At 42.1% G+C, this 26134-nt stretch overlaps 3 protein-coding genes and 1 long non-coding RNA gene across 9 annotated transcripts in view; 2 read left to right on the top strand and 2 right to left on the bottom strand.

Moving 5' to 3' along the window:
- Positions 1 to 1288: 1288 nt before the first annotated feature.
- Positions 1289 to 11473, top strand: LOC129181302 (uncharacterized). The gene is made up of 2 exons (XM_054776344.1): positions 1289 to 2553; positions 8157 to 11473. The coding sequence occupies exons 1-2, from the start codon at positions 1638 to 1640 to the stop codon at positions 8198 to 8200; spliced, it is 960 nt and encodes a 319-aa protein (XP_054632319.1). The 5' UTR covers positions 1289 to 1637; the 3' UTR covers positions 8201 to 11473.
- LOC129181304 (uncharacterized) lies at positions 5303 to 9153 on the bottom strand. Of its 2 annotated transcripts, XR_008570416.1 has the most exons (5): positions 8992 to 9153; positions 7095 to 7614; positions 6850 to 7003; positions 6670 to 6766; positions 5303 to 6059 (listed from the first exon to the last, which is right to left on the bottom strand). It is a non-coding gene; the product is annotated as an uncharacterized LOC129181304 (long non-coding RNA). The 2 variants fall into 2 exon arrangements; XR_008570415.1 differs by having other exon boundaries at positions 7095 to 9153.
- iqub (IQ motif and ubiquitin domain containing) lies at positions 11470 to 25951 on the bottom strand. 3 transcript variants are annotated; one of them, XM_054776317.1, is made up of 18 exons: positions 25755 to 25950; positions 25565 to 25630; positions 25290 to 25361; positions 23117 to 23185; positions 22488 to 22553; positions 22213 to 22284; positions 21714 to 21785; positions 21563 to 21628; positions 19486 to 19656; positions 16358 to 16533; positions 16130 to 16285; positions 15849 to 16059; positions 15607 to 15782; positions 13523 to 13693; positions 13274 to 13450; positions 12953 to 13201; positions 12681 to 12866; positions 11471 to 12604 (listed from the first exon to the last, which is right to left on the bottom strand). In XM_054776317.1, exons 1-18 carry the CDS (start codon positions 25870 to 25872, stop codon positions 12455 to 12457), a joined length of 2424 nt encoding a protein of 807 aa, XP_054632292.1. In that variant the 5' UTR covers positions 25873 to 25950; the 3' UTR covers positions 11471 to 12454. The 3 variants fall into 3 exon arrangements, with proteins under 3 accessions (XP_054632291.1, XP_054632292.1, XP_054632293.1); XM_054776316.1 differs by having other exon boundaries at positions 11470 to 12604; positions 12953 to 13450; positions 25755 to 25951; XM_054776318.1 differs by having other exon boundaries at positions 12953 to 13450; positions 25565 to 25668; positions 25755 to 25877.
- The window catches only part of wasla (WASP like actin nucleation promoting factor a), a 29944-nt gene continuing 23389 nt past the window's right edge, over positions 19580 to 26134 (top strand). For 2 of the 3 annotated variants that reach the window (XM_054776325.1, XM_054776322.1), the window contains exon 1: positions 19580 to 20626. In XM_054776325.1, coding sequence (XP_054632300.1) covers positions 20453 to 20626 — 174 coding nt within the window. In that variant the 5' untranslated portion in view covers positions 19580 to 20452. Of the gene's footprint in view, positions 20627 to 21007; positions 21119 to 26134 lie in introns of all 3 variants that reach the window. The other variant, XM_054776324.1, reaches the window with a different exon arrangement.

Genomic DNA, 26134 nt, shown 5'->3' with positions numbered 1-26134 from the left:
TGTTTCAGACCCTCTAAATGCGCTTTTTAACATTATCAGAGCCCTCTAGACATGGAATAACACCCCGATAGTCGCCTTTACACGCCGATTACCCAATATAATAGACATAAAAAGAGAAAATAAGACATAAAAAGCTGTTTCCGAACTTCTAAATACTTAACGTTTAACATTATCAGAGATCTCTAGACATGCTAACATCTAGCATAATGGTGCTAAGTGTTTATATATGTGTCTAGCCATAAAAATGACTAAAAATGCTACTATGCTAGTGTTAGTATGCTAACACATAGCATGATAGCGCTAAGTATTAATATATGTATGTAGCCATGAAAATTGGTAAAAATGCTAGTACGCTAACATTAGCATGCTAGCAATGCAAATGTTAGCGGAATGTACCGGGAAGGCTAAATGTTGTTGAGAATGATGAGTTGAGAATTTAGACTTTGCAACGGTCTGAATCACTTGAGAAATCTGGAAGCAGTTGGGGGGGGGGGGGGGGGGGGGCAAGAGCAGAGAGTGAAGTTGATAATAAAATGCTTTTTCACCTCTATGACAAAATGGCGAAGTTGCATCCTTTCATTTCTCACTGTGTGGCTCTCGCTGGAAAAAGACTGGATTTCTGTGTTCCTGCAGACATGGTGGAGAACAAAAGGTGACGTGCAAACCGCTGCCTCAACATGGAGAAGATGAAAAACGCTGTTTGGATGGTGTGCACATGTGACACAGACTTGGAGACAGCATAGCGTGGAAAATATGAAGCCTGGAGAGCAGTGTATGTGGAATTACACTCAAGTGTTACTCGGGGGGCTTTGAGGATTGTTCAAAGTGTTTTGTGGAAGCATAATGAGGTCTTCACACATGACGACGACGATGTGGATTGTTGGTAGTGCGGTTTCTCAGCCTGTGGTGGCCTTGCTCCACTTTCCAGATGTGATTTTTTTTTAAATGATTTTATTAACATTGCAGCTTCAGTGGAGCAAGCTGTGTTTTCCATTTGGCTCAGACCGCCTTCCATGATCCATATCTGCTGACTCACACTTTCCTCTGATTTTCCAGCATGGCTGTGTTGCTAAGGTAACACGAGAGGGCGCTCTAAGGGTGTCGTTCGGTGACCAACGACCCACAAGAGTTCACAGAAAAAGACACATTGGTGCGGGGGTGTCACTGGGTGTCACTGCGTTCCCGGAACGCTAATCGCTTCAACTGGGTTCTACGCATGTGCACAACGCGTCTACGTCCGGTTGCCTTATTTTTCGGCAGTCACATGATTGATAGAAATTTGTGAAATAACAATACGATCCATTTTTCTTCTTATATCATATCCACGCCGGAAGTGGACAATTTATCAGCCCTCTTTGATTGGTTCCATGAGTTATTTACGTTTTTTTTCGCCACTGAAAAAATACACACAAAAGCATTTGCTAGGAAGATATGTTTGGATGGATGGTGTTTCCCTGTTTAGAACAAAACTCTCGCTGAATCCTCTAGATCGGGGGTGTTCAAACTTTTTCCAGCGAGGGCCACATGCTGAAAAATGAAAGGATGCAAGGGCCACTTTGATGTTTTGGAAAGCAACACATTGAGATATGCTGAGAAGCTATATGTAGCTCAGGAAAAAACTGCATTTCACCTTTGAAATGCTCGTATGCATGTTTGACACGGATCCACGTCTCGCGAGACGTGACGTGGTTCAAGATGGCGCCGTCGGTGTTGCTCTTTGTTTGTTTTTTACGTTTTGTTTTATTCCGGAACCGTGCGGACTCATTCGGTACGACAGAACTGAACTCCTTCACATACGAGCCAGCATGCCGGCTTCACAGCCAGCTGTCATGGATTTACCACCAAATCTCTCGCGAGGGCGATTGAAACACCGGCCGAGGAAGAGGGGAAAAAGAGGAGGGGTGCTAGTTCGGCTGAGACACCGGGGCCACAGACTACCCCTGCCGAGCCTCGTCCTTTCCAACGTCCGCTCGCTAGCAAACAAGACGGACGAGCTCACCTCCCTCATCGTCTCCCAACGAGACTTCAGAGACTGCGCTGCCATATGCCTGACAGGAACCTGGCTGACCGCTAACATCCCCGATGCAGCGCTACAACAGGGGGGCTTCACTTTCCACCGAGCTGACCGCACGCGAGACTCCCAGAAGCAGCGCGGCGGAGGTGTCGGTTTCTCCATCAACCAGAACTGGTGTACGGATACAAAAACCCTTTCGTCCGGCTGCTCATCCGACCTGGAACACCTCATGGTGAGGTGTATCCCCTTCTACTCTCCAAGGGAAGTCTCCTCCATCATCTTGTGCGCAGCCTACATCCCTCCCAGTGCAGCAGCAGCGTCAGCCGCACAACAACTAGCTGACCACGTCCTCACCGCGGAAAACTCCTACCCAGACTCGGTTGTTCTGGTGCTTGGAGACTTCAACCATGTCTCCATGAGAAAAACACTGCCCAGATACAAGCCACAGGTTCACATCTCCACCAGGCTGGACAAAACACTCGACCAGTGGTACTCCTCCATACCGGAGGCGTACCAGGCTCAAGTCAGAGCCCCGATTGGTGAGTCTGATCACAACACTATACTCCTCGTTCCTAAGTATAGACAGAGACTCAAGACCTCTAAACCAAAAATCATGAGGGTCAAGAGGCGCTCTCCGGAGGCTACAGATATGTTACGGGACTGTTTTGATACCACTGACTGGCTGTGTTTGCTACTGATTCGAACAATATTGACTCTTTCACTGACTGTGTCATGTCTTACATCTGCTTCTGTGAGTCTGTGTGTATCCCATCAAAAACTATTACCATCTACAACAACAACAAACCCTGGTTTAACCGGGAAGTTAAGCGTCTCTGTAAGGAGAAAAATGACGCTTATAAGTGTGGGGACAGAGAGCAATACAAACTTCTCAAATTCAGACTACAGAAAGCCATAAACACAGCAAAACACAACCACAGGAGCAAACTTGAGGTGAAATTACATGACAACAACATCAAGGGGGTCTGGCGGGGCCTACAGGAAATCACGAACTATAAAATGAATCATCACATCCTGGACTGTGACCCCTCCCTACCAGAGCAGCTTAACGACTTTTTCTGCCGTTTCGATAACACATGCGCCCAGACCAGAGCCCCCCCTCACCCGTTAGGTGCAGGGCACACTCAACCTCCCCTCTCCATCTCGGAGCACCATGTGCGCAGACTGCTACAGCGTCAAAACACCAACAAGGCAGCTGGTCTTGATGGTGTGACACCAGCTACACTCAGGAACTGTGCTAACGAGCTTACTGCTATTCTCAGCTACATCTTCAACTGGTCTCTTAACAGTGCTACTGTGCATGTTTTAAATCAGCTATGATCATCCCAGTGCCCAAAAAACCCAACATCACATGTCTCAATGACTATAGGCCGGTCACTCTCACCTCCGTTGTCATGAAAGTATTTGAACGTCTAGTCTGCAGGCTCCTGTCTAATGTAAACCAGTCATTTAATCAAATCAAAGGAGATGAATGGACTACAGAAAATGTATGTAACAGCGAATAGAATTTGCCTGATGCATATAATAAAGTCTATGTCATGCTGTCAATAAGGTTTATGGAAACGGTTGAATAAAGTCTATGTAATGCTATTAATAAGGTTCATGTAAAATTGTTAATAAAGTTTGTGTAATTTTGTTAATAAGGTTTAGGCTATAGAAAACTTCAAGTATAATAGAAATTATGAATATTTTACATTTTCTGGTCCACAGTACAATTATTTACATGTCATCTATTTTGTCACATACGTATGTCATAGAAAGGGACACATTTTCAATGAAAACCACTGTATTGGTTTTAACGACCAACAGTTGAAAGAAATGGACAAGTTTAGTGTTCGGGAAAACCTATTTTTAAATGCTTGAAGTCTGGTGTGAATAGCTAACATGCAGATAAATCTTCAATAACAACCATGATCCACCTGCTGAAAACATGAACTAAGAAACGTGACTGTCATTGAAAAATCTATTTTGCTAACAATTTCCCCACAAATTGTTATGACTTCACGGGATGCTGATGTTTCAGCTCCCAAGCCCTTGCTCTTTGCCAGGGTGGGTGAGGGGCAGTAAACTACCAACTGTGTAGTGAGCAAGTGTGTGGTCAAAAGGAGGGATTCATCGAAATTCGGAGATAAATATCTCATTAATTCAGAAGATTTTATTTTTTCCTTCAAATGAATGCAATATTCTTCTATATTACGATAACCATACACTCCTGATCAAAATCTTAAGACCAGTTGAAAGATTGCTAGCATTAGCATTTTGCACATTTGGATCTTAATGAGGTTTTAAGTAGAGCTACAATATGCAAAAACAAGAAGGGGGGTGAGACAAAAAGCATTTTGAAAAAGTCATTAATTGAAAACAACAATTCAACTGAAATCAGCTGATCAAAAGTTTCAGACCATCGCTCAAAAAATATAATAAAAAAGATGGCTGAAGATGGCTTCACCCCCCTCCACTGTGCCGGGGAGAAAACATCTCAGGTGGGATCTCCTTGTCATGTCAGTAACGTTGGAAGCCATCGGGACCCTCAAGGTTACATTTTTTCTCATCAGAGAATAAAACTTTTTTCCACCTTTCAATGTCCCATGTTTGATGCTCCCTAGCAAAGTCTAAACGAGCACTTTTGTGGAATTTGTGAACTCCTTTTTTGTTTTTTAAAGCCTTTTCCCGCAGATGCCATCTGATGGTTATTGCGCTGCAGTTGGCACCAGCCTTAATTTCGGTGGAAGACCGCCCTGTGTCTTGATGGACAGCCAATCGGATCCTGCGGCTCGGCGCAGGTGTGATTTTTTTGGGTCTACCACTTGACTTTTTTGTTCCATAATGCTCAGGATCTTTCCAAAAACTTAGAATGAGTGATTTCCTGCTCCCAACCTCAGCAGCCATGGCACGCTGCGAGAGGCCTTGCTTATGCAGCCCCACAATCCCACCACGTTGAAAAAGAGAAAGCTTCTTAGCTTTACCATCAGGAGGGCCTGACAGTGGGAATGATGACACAAAATGAACATGTGGAGCAGATTTGGGCTTTTACAGCCTGTGGTCTTAAACTTTTGATCAGCTGATAAACAGCCTATTTCAGTTGAATTGTTGTTTTCAATCAACGACTTTTTCAAAATGCTTTTTGTCTCACTCCCCCTTCTTGTTTTTGCATATTGTAGCTCTACTTAAAACCTCATTAGGATCCAAATGTGCAAAATGATCATTCTAGCTATTTTTCAACTGGTCCTAAGATTTTGATCAGGAGTGTATATGAAAACACGCCAAGAATATAATTATCCGAAAGTATTTTCATGTCAATGTATTGTGTTTCACAAGGGAATAATGTCATTATTCCCTCATATAAAATATGAGATGGAATGCAGGAAGTGAATAATATGTACTGTACTATGTGTGGAATGGATGGGGGGTAGGATTAAATAAGCTTTGCTTCTTCCTACTCCTTTTGGACATGAGGAAGGGTGAAAGAATGATTCATGAGATGTATTCCATTGGAACCTTCATGTTCAAATAAACTTAACCAAACCAAACCCTTGTGAGAATGCGTGCTGCACACTCAGCAAAAAAAAGCATGGGCATCATAAATGCACCCTTTGGTGTGTTGATGTCCAATGGAAAATCAGGTATACACTTAAGTGCAGCAATAAAAATGATATGTTTTCATCAGAAGTCCAAGATTCAAAGTATATAAGGAAGAGTCAAAAAGAGTCCACTGGTGAGGCATGACTGCACCATATAGAACACTGCAGCATCTTCATTTTCAATGACTGAACTTTTGGTGAAAGCTTCTTACCATCTACGTTCATCAGTGTCTTCTGGTACACTTTAAACGTGCGCTTCCACGCTTGTGGGTAGCTCAAAATGATGAGTGCATCGATCAATCCACACAGCATGGCACGTCCACAAGTGATACTTGGTAGGCCACATCCTCTGGATCTCCTTCAGGCACTGCATTTTCTTTTCTGAACACGTAGACCTCCATGGTGGTCAGAGGAACGTCCTTCTCCATGTCATCTATGGTGACACACTCCAAGGGAGACCAGCACAGGAAAAAAACAAGTTAAACAGTGTTTGGTCATTTGAAGTCAAGATACCTCCAAAGAAATGTATTTAGGTTGACTTGACTTGAGGATCATTATATTCCAGGCGTGTTTTCAGTCATACAGTATATAGTAATCATAATAGCATACAAGAATATTGCATAAAACTGAAGAAAAAAAATCTTCAGAATTAATTATAGAAGAATTTCACTGGCCAATGAACTGCTCCGTTGAGAAGAAATGCATTCTGGGTTATGATTGTATATTTGGGATATTATTGTGTATGCCTTAGCTACATTTTGAGTGTTAAGTTGCTGTGTGATGAGTTTAATGTTTTTTGTAAAATGACACAGTAGTGGGGCACAGTATTTAAACGATTAGTAGTAGTAGTAGTTGTGAAATATAGATGTCACGAGATTAGACCATGGCCAAAAATTAGCCACAGCGCTGCATAAGCCACAGGCTTCAAGGTTTTAAAAAATTGTAGCGGCTTATACACTAGAAATTACGGTAATTACTGCATCGATTTCAAAAGACAGCAGACAATTTTTCGCAAATGAATAAATTATGTTTCAATATGTTAACATATCTACTCACGGAGTATGCATTCCTTGATGAGTGGCTTGGTGTACCCATTGAGGTGGACACACGGTCATTTCAAGACACACTCCCACTTGATGTGTATGCCTTCTGTCTGCAGTGAAAAACAGATCAGTTGAAGTGTTGAGCATAAGTGACACTTGTGTCTTTGAACTGATAAACCTCCAGAGTACACACCTGAGTTGTCAGTGACAATATTTGAGGGATCTTCTTTCCTGAAACTCCCACCTCATTGCAGAATAGCATCACCAGGTTGTCCATGTGCTTGTCCAAGTGGGAGATGAAGCGTGATTCAAGAGGCATTACATTTATCCGCATGAACGCTGTCCACCTAATGAAAAGAATGAAAAGACAAATCATACTGTTGAACAAGCTGCCATAGCAAACAGGATTTAGCATATAACATAAGAGTGTTTCCCAACCTTTTTTGTCATGTGGACCCTCAGAGCCTTTTTGTCTTACATTGAGTACCCCCTCACTCTTCTTAACTGTTATGATTTCAGCACAGCCATGCCACAGGTTATTGTCTCCCTGGGGAAACTAGTTGCAGTGCAAGTGTTCCATTCATTGCCTGGCTTAATATGAAATGACTGAAAATATACACAATAAAGTGCTAAGTACAAGAAATGTGCTCACACACCAGGGGTACGTGTAGCCCCTGGTATGGGAATCACTCACATAACGTATGTGTGCTGCTCTTTACACATGCCAGGAGTGTTCTAAAAAACATGCACTTCTGGCCATGAAGTCAAATTGAAATCCAATAGCTTTTGAAATAACTAACAGCTGTGTTAAAGGTAATACTGTAATGCTATGGAAATAGTGTGCCCTCTCCCAATGATCATAAAAGTAAATAAACAAAAAGTGATACTTACTACCATTAAGAAGTTGCACAGTGTTCCCACCGAAAGAGAGAAAAATACAGAAGCTCAGGGAGGTTGGCTACCGACAAGAGTAATGAATGTTGATGGTTAGCAAACATGCAATTTATAAACCTAAAACAACAAACAAATATAACAATAAAACAACAATAATAAAACAGAACAGTCTGCAATTTCATTGAGATTATATATAGCATCTGTATGCAGATATGTTTTTTTAGCAAATCAGTGGTTCTTAATAGCTTAACTGCTTCACACAAAGGTGATGGGTGACCTACTGTAAATGCCTCAATACAAGCAAATATGATACACACTTTCCTCACTCTTCACTGAACAGGCTGATTGATTAACAGATACATTTATGAAATAAGATGTCCGTACAATTAAAACCTTTGGCATCTTTCGCGCAAGCAGCTGTGTGTGTGTGTGTGTGTGTGTGTGTGCGTGTGCAGTGGCACAGAGGAGGGAAGAGATCACACGTGATGTTTTTGATTCATTAAATGAGGTAGAAACATCACTTAAAACTTCGTTTTTATAGTATGAGTTATTAGAGACAATTTTGATCGATGTTACAGTTTCGGCGTTTGTTTCTTTTTGTTTTAGGAAAAGATACGCAGACACCACCTGAGCAGAGACAGGACAGCTGAAGCAGAGGAAGGAAAGAGCTAAAACGAGCTTATCGCACACCTCCTCACCTGCAGCCAACGTAGTTATGGACAACGTTTATTCAATAAACATTCGGCGGAGATTTGAATAACCGGTTTGTACGTGACCTCACTTACCGAACAACTTCCCCGGACATGACTTCAAAATAAAAGTTTTATATGAAAAACAAAGTCTTTTCAAAACAATATTCTCCCGTCTAAGCTCTTGCTCTGAAAAGTACACCTAAAGTGCTGCAATTAGTAACTTTTATTTACTAAATAACATTAAAATCAATTCAATCCAGCGCCAATATTGGATTCGATGTATTTCGGCAGAAATCTGTACAGCCTGTAGAAACCTCCAGCAAGCCACTAATTGTATACATTTTCGTGCTTTAGACAGACTTGAGTGGCGCCACTAACACCTCTGGGGGGGGGGGCCGGAAGTGTTATTACTTCAGTTTACCCTCCCTCCCGCAGTTGACCAACAAAAGAATGCTGATCCGGGTCCCTCTTCACGTCAATCATGTTAACTCCCAAGACACGAGACGAGACGCTATCCTTTCATGGTTGCAACCCGCCATTAAACCAAAAGAAGAGAGGCTATCCTTCCCAGGTAGCGGTCTGCTCCGATGGGGACTCCGCAAAAGAAGGCTAGAACATACAATTTACATCCAGAATGGGGCGAACAATTGGTTTTTACGCATGTCAAAGACAAATGTGTGTGTATGTTGTGCCACCAAAGTCAAGCGCCGAGTAAAAAAGGGAATCTGGAGCGGCATCACAACATTCACCATTCAAAGTTCAAGGAGGTCTTTCCGCCAAAAACTGCTATCCGTAGCAAGGAAGTCGTTACGCCTGCTGTGCGAAATAATGCCGCCACGGAAGCATCATTTAGTCTAGATTACACTTAATTTTTCTGAACGAGGATGAAGGATACTTTCCTGCCAGGGACCAACATTACAATACAACAGGGTTAGCATAATCACGTGACAGAACGGCGACTGTCTTTGGAGCCCCCTGCTGGGGAAAGTACACCATGCACGTTCCTCTAAATGCTCCTTGGTCTAGATAGCTCATTTATTCATGAAGTGTTTAAATGTATTGATCTTTTCTCTGAAGCATCTGGTCTGACACTCAATCGTAGTAAATGTGAACTTATGGCTATACACGATTGCAAGCTTTTAGAGACTTTTAATGTTCCTATTAATGTTAATTAATGTTCCTGATACAATTATTCAGTGCAAAACAACATTAAAATCATGTTTACAAAGAGATCTAACAGTGTTTGGAAGAACATACTTAACCAAAACTTTAATTACATTTGGAAAAACCGACTTCACTATATAAAAAAAAATCAGCAAATATTAAAGAATATGAAGAAGGTGGCTTACAAGCAATCGACTTTGAATGTCTAAATGCTGTCTTAGAAATGAAATGGTTCAAATCTTTTGTGCTGGATAGAAATAGTGTTTGTTTTTTGTCTCTCCAGAGGTTTATTTGAAAAAAAATGGAGGTACAGAGTTTGTCCTTAAATGTGACTGTAATCTAGAAAAACTCCCCATAAAGTTGTCGTCCTTTTCACAAGCAGGTTCTGTTATGCTGGAAACGTGTGTACAATCACCATTTTACGCCACACCAAACACTGATCTGGAATAATAGATATGTTCTTTGTCATGGAAAATCTCTCTTTGTTTTGCACCACTGGATGGATAAAAGCATTTGGTCCATTTCTCATCTTATTGATAACGAGGGCACCTGCTTATCATATGAAAACTTCACTTCAGTTCATAGTATTCATTGTAGAACATCTGAATTTAATAAAGCACTCAAAGCAATTCCTACACCAGTCAAACAACTTGTGCAAAACATTGATTTGGAGGGTCTGCCTCCTCCTAATTTACCAGTACTCTACATCAATGAACAAGACCTTCTTAACAAAGAGATACCAAACAAAATCCTTGAATAACACTCTATATCCAATGCGTTCAAATAGAAACTCAATTATGCACAAGTTCTCTGATGTGGAGGTTCAAACACGGAGGAGCCAATATCTAACATTCCCTGTACGTCCAAAGGTGAAAGAAGTACATTTCAAGACCTGAAATGAGATTTATCAAGCTCGTGAAATGCTAAGAGTAAAAGTTCTTATTGACCATAACTACTGTATTTTCTGGGACTCAGAGACTGAAAGCACGGACCATCTTTTCTTTCACCGTATTTACACAAACACATTTTTGGAGGACTTTGAGGACCGGCTTTCTTCTCAACTCCCGCTACAGGACACCCTCACCATGGACAACATATTATTTGGCGTGAACCTGAGGGAACGGCAAGCGGACTATGTTATAAATAACCTATGATTACTCTCCAAATATTTCATTCATTGCTCAAAATGGAAACAAGTAAAGCCTCTTTTCACAGTGTTCCAAAAGCATCTTGCAGGAAATGATCTCACTGCCTTAAAATGTATGAAAGGTAAAAAATCAATGTCACTCTTGAATGCGTTTGAAAATACTCTCAGACCTCTCGTGTTTCCCTTACAATTGTGTCAATGTGTGTTTTTTTTGTTTTGTTTGACCTTGTGCCCTGAAGTTGTTGCCAAATTGTATGCAAGTGTGCATGTCTCAGATGAAGGGTACCCTTTGCTGTCTTCAACTTCACTTGAGTAGTATTTGAAGTAGTTGTTCTAACAATGTGTACTATCCCTATCACTCTGACGCTTATAGAGGGAGGAAGCTTACCAAACCATAAATGAAGCCTGTTCATGTTTTTATTTTGCGCTAGCACGGCTATGTTGTAAAAAAGTGTCTATATTTGGACATTGAAATGTTCCATGTAAAGCATGTCTACTTTTGTTGTGAAATTAACAATATTTTCTCTGATCATTTTGTCATGATTTGTACTTAGAATGAAAGAATGATGTCTGAAATTGGTTTCTAATGTGTTTTATTCAAATATTCTCAGTGTAAAAACAAAATAGCTGTCGTGTAATCATTAGTGAAAAGTACATAACCTTCGTGTCCGCCTGCCGATGAAAATGTTGAAGAACATAATTCCATGGAAAAACAAACCCCATGATGATTACAATGGTAAATATTCATGAAATAAATACTCAAATCTGCAACTGAAGTGATTCTTTTGTGTATAAAAGAGTAAAATAAGTCTATCCACCAGTTTAACATTTAATGTAACACTTGGGTACCCTTGATCTGAGCCATGCACATATACTTTTTCTTTGTTTAACATGTGTGTTCTATTCTAATTAAAGCAAAATAAAAACCAAATGACAATGTATTCATCTCCATGAGAAATTATTATGGCAAACAAAACCAATCAAAGTTTTCATGTTTTTTTACATTTTTTTATTTGAAATCATAGTGAACTACGTTTCATTGGGATTTTACACAAATGAATACAGGAAGAACTGAAAAAACTTGTGCCACATTTGAGGTTCCAGACGAGCTTTCTCCAGTATAAGAGGCGGCAAAATGGCTCTTTTGAGAGTAAAGGTTACCGACCCCTGGTCTGAATAAACAGAAAGACAAAGAAAAACAGTAAGTAGATATTCTGATCTCTCACCAACTCAACTCCTACTGCGGAATTACAATTTGCTGCATTCAAGTGTGCTCGGAAAGCCCAGAGAAATCATCTACACTCAAAACGTGAATTCAACTTGGGGTGTCTTTGAACGCAGCCCTTCATGTCCCAAAGTGTGATATTGCAGTAAATAGACTAGTAGTGTAAGTTAAATACATTTTCAGACATGTGTGCTATCTTTTAGCCTGATTTAAACTTTCTGTTCATTTGAGACACACAAGCACCAGACTGGCAGGCTTTTGCGGCCGGACGAAACCGCAACAGCAGCAGTCATGTTACAGGAATAATGTCAAAATATGAAGAAAAAAAAAATCCCAATTTTACAAGAGCAACACAATGAGGAAAAATAACATCATTTTAGTAGCATAAAGTTGACATACTGTATGAGAGAAAAAAGGCATTTTTTGTAAAGTTGGAATATCAGAAACAAAACAACAAATGGAGTTGTGATTTTTGGAAAACCGGAGTCCTTAGTTGCTCCTGAATCATCGTTCGTCATGTTCGTAAGACCATTTCGACGCCAACACTTTGGGGGGCGGAGTTCTATTCCTGTAGGTGTTCGGATACTTTAGTCCATGTGGTGTATGTGACACAATCATGTCAAAGTTGAAATATACGTGATGTCATCATAATAATAATCATCATAATAATTCCGTGTCACTTCATACGGGCTGAGGCGTGCAACGTTCCGTGTTTGCCGACGGCCGCTTTGGACGCTTGCGTCACCATGGAGGGGATCTGGTTGTAGTGGCGGCGAGCTAGCAGGTGTTTGTGTTCGATGCTGTGGATGACGGCCGCGTCGTACACCTGAAGGGGACACGCGCACCTTTTCTGGCATGAAATGATCGAATGTGGAAGACAGAAAAGTCAAATATATGCTGACCTTGTGCACGTCCTCCACTTGCAAGTGAGCGGACGTCTCCTCCTTGCTGAGCAGGATGCAGTTCCACGGGCTCCAGTCCTTGTGGCGCTCCCATCGGACCAGCGCCAGGCTGAAGGGGTCGTTGCAGGCGCTGAGGGCCGAGTGGGTGCCCCAGATCACCTCCACGAGGTACTGCAGGTCCTCCGCCTGATGGGACACGCGTCATGGCGGTCATTTTCGTCCCAAGCAAGAACAACAAAGAGGAGGAGGAGGACGAGGAGGAAGAGGGTGACCTGCAGGAGGAAAGGGATGGTGTTGTCCTTGCTGAGGAGCAGCTCGCTGTCCCTGAGCTTTTTCAGCATGCTCCTGTAGCAGGAGAAGTCGTCGCGGCTCCCGGCGATGTTCCTCAGTCTGGTGCAGTCCAGACAGCGGCGGCTTAGGTGCGCCCTGGTGCATGACCTGAAGTGGGAGGAGCCCAGGTAGCGCTGGCAGCCGTGGCAGAGGAACACGTCATTCTTCAGCAGGGAGGGGCTCTGAGGCACCTGGGGGGAAAAGCTGTTTCGTGATCTTGAAAACTTCCTGGACATACTGTACACTGGACCCGGTGACTTCACCTTCAGGTGCTTGGCCACCTCAGGGTTGAATCCCGGAGTCCTGATGAACTGCAGGAAGAGGGTGGAGAGTCTCTTCCTCAGACCCTCCATGTTGGCTGGCTTGACGTGTCGCCTCATCAGGTCCTGCTCTCTGTGGATCAGGTCCACGATGTCCCGGGTCAGCTGACACGGGTGCTCCTGTCCAAAGGACCATGAAGATGAAGCGAGTACGGAACGCTACGTGTGTGTGTGTGTGTGTGTGTGGTGTACCTCCACAGTCTGTTTGAGGCACAGCAGGATGTCCAGACGCTGCTCCTGGCTGATGGGCGACATGGCGACACAGTCGTAGAGATCTCCCAGCTCTCTGGCTCTGATGGTGTCAGGAGTGTCCATCTCGATCAGGCGCCCGTCTGCTGCTCGCCACTGATGAGGCGTGGACGACTGAGGCACGCCGCAATGCACAGTTAGCATGCATACGGTACAACAGTACACGCTTACTGTGGTGCCAATACTGCTGTTGACAGTACTAACACTCACGCTAAGGCTACTCATATTACGGATACTTTGGTCTTTGATTGAGGTACTTATGCTCTCACTGCCGAGTACTAATACTCCTACTGACAGAACAAGTACAGCAATCCCTCGCCACTTCGTGCTCTGAATTACACGGCTTTACTCTGTCAGGCTCTGTCAAAAATACATGAATAATGGTTGAATGCATCATGAATTGGTCAAAAATATGCATATGTGAGCAAATTCGACATATTTTTGGCCGAAATCAAGCATTTTCAAGCATAAAAATGGCAAAATGAAGTAAACTAGAAATATAATGACGTGAATTTCTCTCGGAGATGAATAAAGTATCTGTAAGGCACCCAGAAGACACATTCAAAGATGTTGGGATGATACAGTATGGAGTATTCTACACTGGTCACTGGGGGGCAGTAATGTTACACTGATGAGACAATTGTCACCGCAGGAAGCACTGTACGGAACAGGAAGTACAACAAAGAAGTCCCCCAATAATTGTGAGTCTACTGTATATTTTCTATTATTGTGTCCACTATATTGGGTGATAGGAGTGTAAAGGTGACTGTAGGGGTGTTATTTCATGTCTAGAGGGCTCTAATAACATTAAAATGCGTATTTAGATTTTACTAAACAGGTTTTCTAGCTCTTATTTTCTCTTTGTGTCTACAGTATTGGGTAATAGAAGTGTCAAGGTGACTATGGGGTGTTACTTCATGTCTGGACGGCTCTAATAATGTTAAAAAACGTATTTAGATGGTCCTAAACAGGTTTTCTATCTCTTATTTTCTCTTTGTGTCTACAGTATTGGGTAATAGGAGTGTAAAGGTGAATATAGAGGTGTTAGTTCATGTCTAGAGGGCTCTAATAATGTTAAAAAGCATATTTAGAAGGCTGTAAACGGGCTTTCTAAGTCTTATATGTCTTATTGTGTCTACTATATTGGGTAATAGGAGTGTAAAGGTGACTATAGGGGTCTTATTCCATGTCTAGAGGGCTCTAATAATGTTAAAAAGTGTAGTTAGAAGGTGTTAAACAGGTTTTCTGTGCCCTAACTACCAAAATATTCCATTTATAAATCAGGAATCCTACTTTGCAGGAATTCAATTTTCGCGGCCATTTTGTTGTGTTAAAAAAAAAAAAAAAAAAAAAAAAAAAAGAAGAAGGCTTTGTTCTTATTTATTTAGTATTGTCATCATTATTATCATTATTATGAATGTTCTCTCTTTTTTTTGGGGGGGGGGGGGGGGGGGGGGGCTATCTCACCGTTATCTATTATGTGTTATCCTGACTATCACTGAAAACATGACATGGAATCCAGGAAGTGAACTACATGTACTGTACTAGATGTAGAATGGATGGGGGGTAGGATTAAATAAGCTTTGCTTCTTCCTACTCCTTTTGGACATGTGGAACTGTCAAAGAATGATTCACGAGATGTATTCCATTGTAACCTTCATGTTCAAATAAACTAAACCAAACCAAACCAAATGTCTGGAACCAATTAACCACCATAAAGGAGGGATTACTCTACTCCCATTCCAGTACTCATACTAATAGTCTTGCTGAGAGTACTAAGGCGCGTTGTTTTTGCCAACTCAATATACTGATATTCATGCTGACAGTATTAGTAGTAGTATTAGTACTGTTGGAATCTATGTTGGAGGCACTAATACTTGCAAGTACTGATACTCGTGTAGTAGGATAACCTTGCTGGAGTATTAAAATGTGGACAAAGAAATACTCCCTCTCGGGGTTGTAATCCTCCTTATGGTGGCAGTTGGACTCCCTCATACTGACGGTTAGCTGTAAATGTGAACTCTGACCTTGTCCAGGAACTTCCGGACAGCTTTGTTGTAGTTGTTGCTCCTGATGGCGATGCCGTGACGTCCGATGGTGGCGATGTACTGCGTCTCCTGCTCCAGCAGCGAGCAGAGGGCGGCCTTCCTCTCGGATCCTCGCAGCGTGGTGTTGATCTGCTGCTCCTTGTCGCTCCTCCACTCTGTCTCACACACACGCTTTAAGGTCATCAACACACACACATGCACACTCTCAACCTTCCACTTACTCTCCAGGGCGTGGTACAGCAGGTTGAGGTCCTCCCTCTTCTTCGGCTGCATCCAGCGGTTGCGGCTGTCCTGCATCAGCTCCTCCCTCTCCTCCTGCCGCCTCCTCTCCTGGAGGTCCATCCAGGTCAGCCGGCGGTCGCGCTGCCTTCTCAGGCGGTCCACCGCCCGACAGCTGAGCCAGCGGCGAGTGTGGGCCTGCAGTCGGATCACCTGGGAGGCACACATCGCCGTCTGAATCATTTCACGAAGGACGCCATCTGTCAAGCTTGAGCTCTCTCACCGCGTTCAGCCTGGTGGCGTGATATTCCTCGGCGGTGAGGTAGCTTCCCGGGCTGAGCAGCTTGTCTGTGAGATTGGAGATGTAACAGCCGACGCCGGTCATCTGCGTGCTGACGCTAGGCGCGGACTGCTGGGTCTCAGAGACCAGGTCCGCTGTCTGACGGGTCACGTGTGCGACAAATCCTTAAAAGGTCCATTTAGCGGTGGCTTTTCTCCCCAGGTTCTGTACCTGCGTTTCGCGGCTGAACACGACCACCCCTCGGTCGGGCCTCCTCCTGGGCCGAGTCTGGGCAGCGGCGTGGTGGTACTCGGCGCCCGTCAGCTTGTGCCTGTAGCCACCCAGGAAAGCTTTCTCCCAGTGGGGACGTTCCATCTCCACCGGCGCATCCTGGATCACGCCATCATCTGGACGTCATGAAAGCCACGTGGAATGTAAGATACAGCCGTCAGCATGTGTCCAAAGACTAAAATGCTAACATTTGCACACGTGTCCTGATTCTTTGTTCATGTGCACAGCTACAGTACAATGTTGATATCGTTTTAGTCACTCAGGGGCCTCCACACGTTTTCCAGTGAGGGCCACACGGGGACAGCAAAAAAAAGTGTAGCTCAGCTTCGTCGACACAGCCTATTATTAATATCAACTTCACTCTTTGCTCCCCCCCCCCCATTTTTGCTGTTGTTTTTTTTTAATGGTCCAGACAAACAGCTACAACCCACTTTTTATGTAAACGAGACGTCGTCTGTGCTGTCTGACTTACAGTACACTAAGTCCCCAACTAACGAACACAATTGGTTCCAGACGACCGTTCTTAAGTTGAAACAAAATGAATATTACCAATGATATACATAGGTACTACATGTACGTGTATACATATACAGTATATGTGTATGTATGTAAATATTATCAATGATATAGGTACTACATGTACGTGTATACATATACAGTATATGTGTATGTATGTAAATATTAGCAATGATATAGGTACTACATGTACGTGTATACATATACAGTATATGTGTATGTATGTAAATATTAGCAATGATATAGGTACTACATGTACGTGTATACATATACTGTACATATACATATATATGTATGTAAATATGAGTTTGGATGCAGTAGTAATATTAAACCAGGATAATGAATGAAAAAAACAATAATAAAAGTGATATAATAATACGTAATGATAAATGTTATTTACCTTTGAAGAGGAGTGGTCGAGCATACGTTGTTGTGGTGGAGTTGGAGGAGGAGTTATTGAAAAAAAGGACAAATGGTGGTGGTGGTTAGACTCTTCTAAAAGAGGTAGTGTTCTGTGGGTGGTGTAGAATTAAGCAGGCCTATTAACTCTTCATAAACTTTAATCACACGCTCTGTCCAGGTTGTATCATACAGCTAAAACTTAGCTTTCTATTCACCGGAAGCTCTCCAGCGTCTGTTGGTCCCATTAGCAATGTCACAGTGCCCTCTACTGGTCAAGCATGTACAGTAGCAGTATACATACTGATTCCTAAGCACTACAAGGCAAAATAAAATAAAATATAAACCAGTCGGCTTGTGTTCGTATCGGCGAGTGTTCGCTAGTCAGGTGTTCGTAAGTTGGGGGCCTAGTGTATACTGATCTCTAGGAGAATCCGGCAGCGCGGGGACTGTCTCCTCTGTATGACGACGCTTGGCATCAATGTTGACAACCCCTCAGTGAGACAAGTACCTATCGGCTGAAAGGCGATCGATGACGTCATTGGCTACAAATACGTACATGAAGCAACAGGTTTGTGAAAATGGACTTTTACATAATTTAGCGCAATTTTTATTAGGTTGTTAGAAAATTCACTTCTGTCACGTGAACGACCACAAAACTCACCTCACACATCAGCCCAACTCTCCTGTTCACACGACAGCAAAGACTTTGGGAAAAAGTGGGATCTCACAAAATACAGTAGTTTTGTTTTTTGACCCATCATCATATTTTTATGTCCCCCGGGGGGCTCCGGAGTTTCTCATAATATTCCGACTTCAAGTAAATGACGTTTTTTCTTTCTTTCATTTTATTTGAACTCTGTGCTACTCAAATGACCCTATTTTTCCTCACCGTAAAATCGAATTCAACTTTTTCCTCCTAATATTTTGACTTTATTCTTGTAAAATTGCAGCATTTTTTTCCAATTTTTTCAAGATTTTCCAACTGCTTTTACTATTTGTCCTCGTAGGTTTTCCGCTTCCCGTAGCTATGACTTTATTCTCCTCACCTTTTTACTTTTTTCCGCAGCCTAATTTTCCAAAAATGACAACTTTGTCTTTTTTTCCTTAACATTTCAACTTCATGCTACTAAAATGAGGTTATTTTTCCTCAAATAATGTTATTCTCACTTTTTGTTTCCATTCCTGCTGTTGTTGTTGTTTTCCCAACTATTTCAACTTTGTCCTTGTAAATTTTCTCCTTGTAATTATGACTTTGTTCCCATAATATTGTAACTTTTTTACAACCTAATTTGCCAAAAATGGCAACTTTGTTTTGTTTTGTTTCTCATATTGCAACCACGAAAAACAAACAAAAATATATTTTTTCTTTAATATTCCAACTCCTGCTAAAATGATATTATTTTTCCTTACAATATTACAAGTTTATTCTCGTGAAATTGCAACTTTTTTTCTCGGTAGAGTACGTTTTCTCTCTCTCAATATTTGGACTTAATTTTTTTAAAAATGACTGCTTTTTTTTCATTTCTCATGTTTTCTTTTCCAACTATTTCAACTTTCTTCTGATTATAATTATTTATTACAATGATTACTACAATTTATTATACAGTTTTCCAAATTGTATATAGAAATGACGACTTTATGCATTGTTTTGTTGGTTTTTAATAATATTAGCGCCGTAAAAAATAATTTTGAAAAATCCTTCTTCAATATTTCAGCTTTATGCAACCAAAATGACAATTTTTTTTAATTCTCTTCATATTTGACTTTATTCTGGTAAAGTTTGGTTTGGTTTGGTTTGGTTTAGTTTATTTGAACATGAAGGTTACAGTTACTGTGGATTTTTTTTCATTCTTGCTGTTGTTGTTGCTTGAGTTCTGCTGTTTTTGCATATTTTTAGGATGTGTCACGGGCCAATAATAAACACTTGGGCACCCCTGCATGAACACAGGCCTGTCATTGAACCTAAGAATGCTTATTTTTCCACATAAAGTGCTGGCAGTATGAGAAATAAGTGCACCCGGCTAATATCAGCATCGTGTTATGAATCATAAAACATTAGTAAAAGTCATGCTAACGCTATCCAACATGGCCTCAGGTGTTGTCATTTAAATGTTGAATTATTTTTCAATGATGAAATGACGTAGGCATACCAGTCTGCAGGCTCACGTTGATGACCTCAGGCGTGGCTTCCCGCTCTGTGACTGGATCGGCTCCTCCCAGCGGGTGTTTGTCGGCGTCCGATGACGTCATCTCCACGGTGGCGGCGCTGCGAGGAAGGATGCCAAGCCCAACGAAGCTTTCCTTGTCGTCCGCCGTTCGCCCTGAACAAACAAACAAACAAAAAACCCGCGTTAGTGTGTTTCCAAAAGTTGCCGTGTCGTTTGGCAATGTTGTTGGCCGACATGGGACCGGAGATGGGACTGACGCCAGCGGATCGTTGACCGGTTGTTTTCTACGGGCAGCTGGCAGGGACCGTCCACAAAGTCCACTACCAAAAGTAGTGGTGTACTGAAGGAAGAACTGTCTTTTGGGCGGATTTGGTGGCGTTTCCTTGGGTCTCGCAACGCACGTACAAATACATGCTATGTTCATGCGACCAAACATCCTGTAGTCACGTACATATCACATGTCAACCCTGTGATTGTCAGGTGATCCACGTGACCCTCAGCAGAATGAATGACCCCATAAGAAGACATAATAGGCTGGGAAACTGCTTTTTGTAAACGTGCCCTCCGAAAATGAGGACGTTTCATTGGGGAAAACTGAAGTGGAGTTACCTCGGTGCAACGGAGAAGAGGAGAAGGCAAGAGGAAAAGAGTTTTTTTTAATCAAAACTATTGAAGGTAGTCCACCCTTTCCACCGTCACAACGAACGTAGCCACAGCGCCACGGTTGGCGTCAGCTGCGGAGAATGCAGTAGTTCAAGAGAGCAAGCCGAGAGGGACGCTTTTCGCCACAAGGATGCGCGTATTCAAGCGGTAAAGTGTGTGAAATGTTGCGTGATGTTCTTATTAATTGTCGGAAAGGCGTCGAGATTAATCACTTGTGAGGTAATAAGACTCCCCCAGGAGGATTTCAAGTTTCAACTTTATCTAGCTCAGGAAATACAGTAGGAACATGCATGTTTTTGGATTGTGGGAGTACCCGGAGGAAACCCACCCACGAACGGGGAGAACATACAAACTCTACACAGAAATGCCTAAGGGAGACACCAACCCAGCTCTTCCCGATCTCCAGGCTGTTACTGTGTTGGCCAACATGCTAACCACTAGACCACCGTGCGGCCCTTCTGTAAGTATATACTGTACATATGAAAATGTCTTAAATGCTAAGATTGTAACATTAGCAAACTAGCAATACTAACATGCTAACTGTTACCATGCTAATATTGAACATGAAAACAGTGTCTACATAAGTGTGTATATATATACTGTATATAAACAAAACAGCTAACGCGGAGACCAACGGCAAAGGCTGCAGTCATGGCATGACCTCCAGGCATCAGCAGCACTTTTACTGCAACCGCATGCAATCACTTTCACTCACAGAGCCACCGATTGTGACCACCATTACACGGCTCACCCTGAATGTAAGAGTCACCTGACTCACCTGTAGCCATTGACTTTTCCACTCTCTCCTCCTCACTGCTGGTCTGGCCCGTCGGCATGTCAGGCTGCCGCTCATCTTCACAAATGAAGAGTCATTCCAGACTTAATTGCAAAGCAACACGTGGAAACGCTAAGAAGTTCCATACGTTTCAGGAAGAAAGCTTTGCCATGTATGGTAGGTGAAAATGCCTATTATTCATAGCGGCTTCACACTTTGCTCTTTTTTTTCCCCCATTTTTGCTGTTGCTTCTTCTTATGTTGTCAAATTGCAGCATTTTGTCCAATTTCTGCTGTGGATTTTTTTCGTACATTTGACTATTTTAGGCAACTAAACTGGCCTCGTTTTTCCTCAAATCAGGTCATCAGGTAAGCTATGGAGCATGCGTGACAATCCTTGCGCCGGCAGCCAAGGCTCTCGTGTTGTTGAAGAGAAACGCACGTCAGCCGGTTACTAGTCTTGCGATATGTGGTGCATGTCTCTCCGGTCCATTCGTCTAAGGAATTACGGAAGCCGAATATCGGCTCACGTCGGTTCATCCTTCAAAACCTGGCAAGAACATGACTTTCTACGTGACCATGACGTCTTTTGCACAGTGTTCCAGGGTGTGAGGTGACCCACCTCGAGCGTTTTCCACATTTTCCTCATCATCGTTGGACTGATCAGTCTGGTCAGCCTGCTGCTCATCTGCACGATGCACAAACGAAGAAAACAAGCTGCCATGAAAGCATCACCGGATGTCGTAGTAAAGTAGAACGTGATGAGGGCTCACCTGTCGCTGTTGACTGGTCCACATTTTCCTCACTATTGGATTGTTCTGTTGGAGCATCAGCCTGCTGCTCATCTGCACAAATGAAGAAACAAGCGTCCGTGACAGCATCACCGGAAGTGGATGTCATAGTGAAGTACATTAAAACCTCGCCAATTCGCGCTTCGGATTTTGCGTCTTCACTCCATCACGGCTTTTTAAAAATATATTAATTCCTAAATCATGCTGTTTCGTGTTACAATGTGGACTATTATTAGTCAAAAATAGGCATATTGAAACAAATGTTACTTTTTTTTCCCAGAAATGAAGCGCTTTCAAATGTGAAAATGTCTAAAGGGCTTTAATGTTAAAAAGCGTATTTAGGAGGTCGTAAACAGGTATCTATGAACATATTCCTTTGATAAATAAGCAATCCTACTAAATAACAGGTGGTTCACGGTTGTGTCCGGAACCACCTGAACGCCATAAACGAGGGATTGTATAAAGTAATTAGCACACTGACCTGTAGCTGTTGACTGTTCCACATTTTCCTCATTATTGGATTGTTCTGTCGGAGGATCAGCCTGCTGCTCATCTGCACAAATGAAGGAACAAGCTTCCATGACATGAACACTGCAAGTGGGCTTCATCGTGAAGTATAAGCTAGGATAACATCCATCCATCCGCTTTCTCTACTGCTTATCGTAGCTAACATAACATATCATGTAAAAAAAAAACAACAGAAATTGCAGATATTTATGAACAATTCTCACACTTCTGGGTGTGGTAATGACTGACCTGCAGATGTTTCCACATTTTCCTCATTGTTGGATTGATCAGTGTGAACATCAGCCTGCTGCTTATCTGCACAAATGAAGAAACAAGCTTCCATGACAGCATCACTGGAAGGGGACGTCATAGTGAAGTACATTTATCCCTCACGGCTTTGCGCTTCGGCTTTTTAAAAATATATGAATTCATAAATCATGCTGTTTTGTGTTAGAATAAGGACTATTATTAGTCAAAAATATGCATATTCAAACAAATGTTACTTTTTTTTTACAGAAATGAAGCACTTTCAAAAGTGAAACTGTCTAGAGGGCTCTAATGATAAGTGTATTTAGGAGGTAGCAAACAAGTTTTCTATGTCTTACATGTCTTATTTTCTCTTATTATGTCTACTATATTGGGTAATAGGAGTGTGAAGGTGACTACAGGGGTGTTATTTCATGTCTAGAGGGCTCTAATCATGTTAAAAAGCATATTTAGGAGGTCATAAACAGATATCCATGAAAATATTCCATTGATAAATAAGCAATCCTAGCAAATCAGGAATTGTGCTTTGCGGAAATTCACTTATCATGTTGGGTCTGGAACCACCTGAACGCCATAAACGAGGGATTGTATAACGTAATTAGCACACTGACCTGTTGACTGTTCCACATTTTCCTCATTGTTGGTGAACTGATCAGTCAAAACATCGGCCTGCTGCTCATCTGCACAAATGGAGGAGCAAGCGTCCGTGACAGCAACAGTTTGCATCTTCACTTTTCACTTTTCTTCACTTCGCTTTTCACAAATACACTCCTGATCAAAATCTTAAGACTAGTTGAAAAAATTGCGAGGATTTGCATTTTGCACATTTGGATCTTAATGAGGTTTTAAGTAGAGCTACAATATGCAAAAACAAGAAGGGGGAGTGAGACAAAAAGCATTTTGAAAACAACAATTCAACTGAAATAGGCTGTTTATCAGCTGATCAAAAGTTTAAGACCACAGCCTATAAAAGCCAAAATCTGCTTGAAATTTAAATTTTGTCTGTCAGGCATTCCCCCTGTCATGCCCTCCTGATGGTAAAACTAAGAAGCTTTCTCTTTTTCAACGTGGTGGGATTGTGGAGCTGCATAAGCAAGGCCTCTCGCAGCGTGCCATGGCTGCTGAGGTTGGGAGCAGGAAATCACTCATTCTACATTTTTGGAAAGATCCTGAGCATTATGGAACTAAAGTCAAGTGGTAGACCCAAAAAACACCTGCGCTGAGCCTGAGGATCTGATTGGCTGTCCATCAAGACACAGGGCAGTCTTCCACCCACATGAAGGCCTTACTGGTGCCGACTGCAGCACAATAACCATCAGATGCCATCTGCAGGAAAAGGGTTAAAAAAACAAAAAACGCCACAAAAGTGCCTGTTTAAAGCATCAAACATGGGACATTGAAAGGTGGAAAAAAGTTTTATTCTCTGATGAGAAAAAATGTAACCTTGACGGTCCAGATGGCTTCCAACGTTACTGACATGACAAGGAGATCCCACCTGAGATGTTTTCTACCCGGCCCTCGTCTGTGTGGTACCAGCTGGGTTCTTCAACAGGACAATGCTGCAGTTCACAATGCTGGCTTGACCAAGGACTTCTTCAGGGAGAATAACATCACTCTTTTGGACCATCCTGCATGTTCCGCTCATTTAAATCCCATAGAGAACATTTGGGGATGGATGGCACGGGAAGTTTATCAAAATGGCCATCAGTTCCAGACAGTTGATGCCCTTGGTGAAGCCATCTTCACCACTTGGAGCAATGTTCCCACTAGCCTCCTGGAAACACTGGCATCAAGCATGCCCAAAGCCATTTTGGAAGTGATGAACAAGAACGGTGGAGCTACTCATTACTGAGTCCTACTGAGAACATTTTTGGTTCTGGTTTGGAGAGTGTTTGGTTATTTTTTGAGCGATGGTCTTAAACTTTTGATCAGCTGATAAACAGCCTATTTCAGTTTAATTGTTGTTTTCAATCAATGACTTTTTCAAAATGCTTTTTGTCTCACTCCCCCTTCTTGTTTTTACATATTGTAGCTCTACTTAAAACCTCATTAAGATCCAAATGTGCAAAATGCTAATGCTAGCTATTTTCCAACTGGTCTTAAGATTTGGATCAGGAGTGTATATTAATTCATAAATTATGCTTTTTCGTGAAAGAGGTGCCTATAGTGTTGTTATTTCATGTCTAGAGGGCTGAAATAATGTTTCAAACTAAACTGTAAACTGTCATGGCATCTTGCACGCGCTGTCACTTGAGACAATACTTACCTGCTGCTACTACAAGTATTGTATCGCAGAGCCTTTTCCTCTGTTGTTTTTTTGTTAATCCTTGCACAACTGTGAGTACCTGCACCTGCATTATTAAAGATTTTTATTTGCACGCCACCGACTCGTCTCTGCATACTGGGGGTAAAGCTTCCGACAGAAAACCAGTGCTTACCGGATCGTGACAGTAAACAAGTTTTCCATGTTGTATTTTCTTTTACTATGGGGCTTTTAATAATGTTAAACAGCATATTTAGGAGGTCACAAAAAAAGGTTTTCTACATCTTACATGTCTTATTTTCTCTTACTATGTTGACTATATTGGGTAATAGGAGTGTGAAGGTGACTATAGCGGTGCTATTTCATGTCTTGTGGGGTCTAATCATGTTAAAAAACGTACCCAATGAACATATTCCATTGATACATAAGCAATCGTACTAAATAAGGAATTATCACGGTTGTGTCTGGAACCACCTGAACGCCATAAACGAGGGATTGTATAAAGTAATTAGCACACTGACCTGTAGCTGTTGACTGTTCCACATTTTCCTCATTATTGGATTGTTCTGTCGGAGGATCAGCCTGCTGCTCATCTGCACAAATGAAGGAACAAGCTTCCATGACATGAACACTGCAAGTGGGCTTCATCGTGAAGTATAAGCTAGGATAACATCCATCCATCCGCTTTCTCTACTGCTTATCGTAGCTAACATAACATATGTAAAAAAAAAAAAACAACAGAAATTGCAGATATTTATGAACAATTCTCACACTTCTGGGTGTGGTAATGACTGACCTGCAGATGTTTCCACATTTTCCTCATTGTTGGATTGATCAGTGTGAACATCAGCCTGCTCCTCATCTGCACAAATGAAGAAACAAGCTTCCATGACAGCATCACTGGAAGCGGACTTCACCTTGTTTATTGTGTCACCATAATGTCAAGTTGATTTGAACTCCTCAATATTTAATGCCACATGTCTCACCTGGACTAGACCTGCCAACCTGCTGCTGCTCCTCATCCAGAGGTTCTTCTCGGTCCTCATGTGAGGTGCTTCCTCCATCTGGAAGGAAGGTTTCACCCTGCTGCTCTTCCTCCGACATGATCCTGCCACAGTTTTCACTGTCGACTGACAAGCAGAGACGCTATTGACGTTAGCAACATCAGGGCTTTCGTTTACATGTTGCTATAGCAACAACGTGGCAAGCCCCTCCCCCTCTCCTTTAATCGACAGTTGCTGTTCAAACAAAACAGGACAACATAGTTCATGATTTAATAGGTCTGTTAAATTCAGTGACGAATACAAGTTTGAAAAATGTAGTATTTTGAGTATTAATGTTAAAAATAAACAAATACATGGAATAC

Source organism: Dunckerocampus dactyliophorus, chromosome 5, assembly GCF_027744805.1.
Source record: "Dunckerocampus dactyliophorus isolate RoL2022-P2 chromosome 5, RoL_Ddac_1.1, whole genome shotgun sequence".
NCBI lineage: Eukaryota > Metazoa > Chordata > Actinopteri > Syngnathiformes > Syngnathidae > Dunckerocampus > Dunckerocampus dactyliophorus.
The sequence above is the reverse complement of the archived record's forward strand: the minus strand, read 5'-3'. Positions and strand labels throughout refer to the sequence as shown.

Excerpts from the sequence above, each read along its gene's own strand:
- LOC129181302 (XM_054776344.1), top strand. The coding sequence starts at position 1,638 with ATGCTCGTATGCATGTTTGACACGGATCCACGTCTCGCGAGACGTGAC. Across the intron at positions 2,554-8,156 it reads TCAAGTCAGAGCCCCGATTG|GAAAAGATACGCAGACACCA; the intron begins GTGAGTCTGATC and ends TTTTTGTTTTAG.
- iqub (XM_054776316.1), bottom strand. The coding sequence starts at position 25,872 with ATGTCGGAGGAAGAGCAGCAGGGTGAAACCTTCCTTCCAGATGGAGGA. Across the intron at positions 21,786-22,212 it reads GGAACAGTCAACAGCTACAG|ATGAGCAGCAGGCTGATGCT; the intron begins GTCAGTGTGCTA and ends TCATTTGTGCAG. Across the intron at positions 13,694-15,606 it reads TCCGGAAGTTCCTGGACAAG|TCGTCCACGCCTCATCAGTG; the intron begins GTCAGAGTTCAC and ends GGCGTGCCTCAG.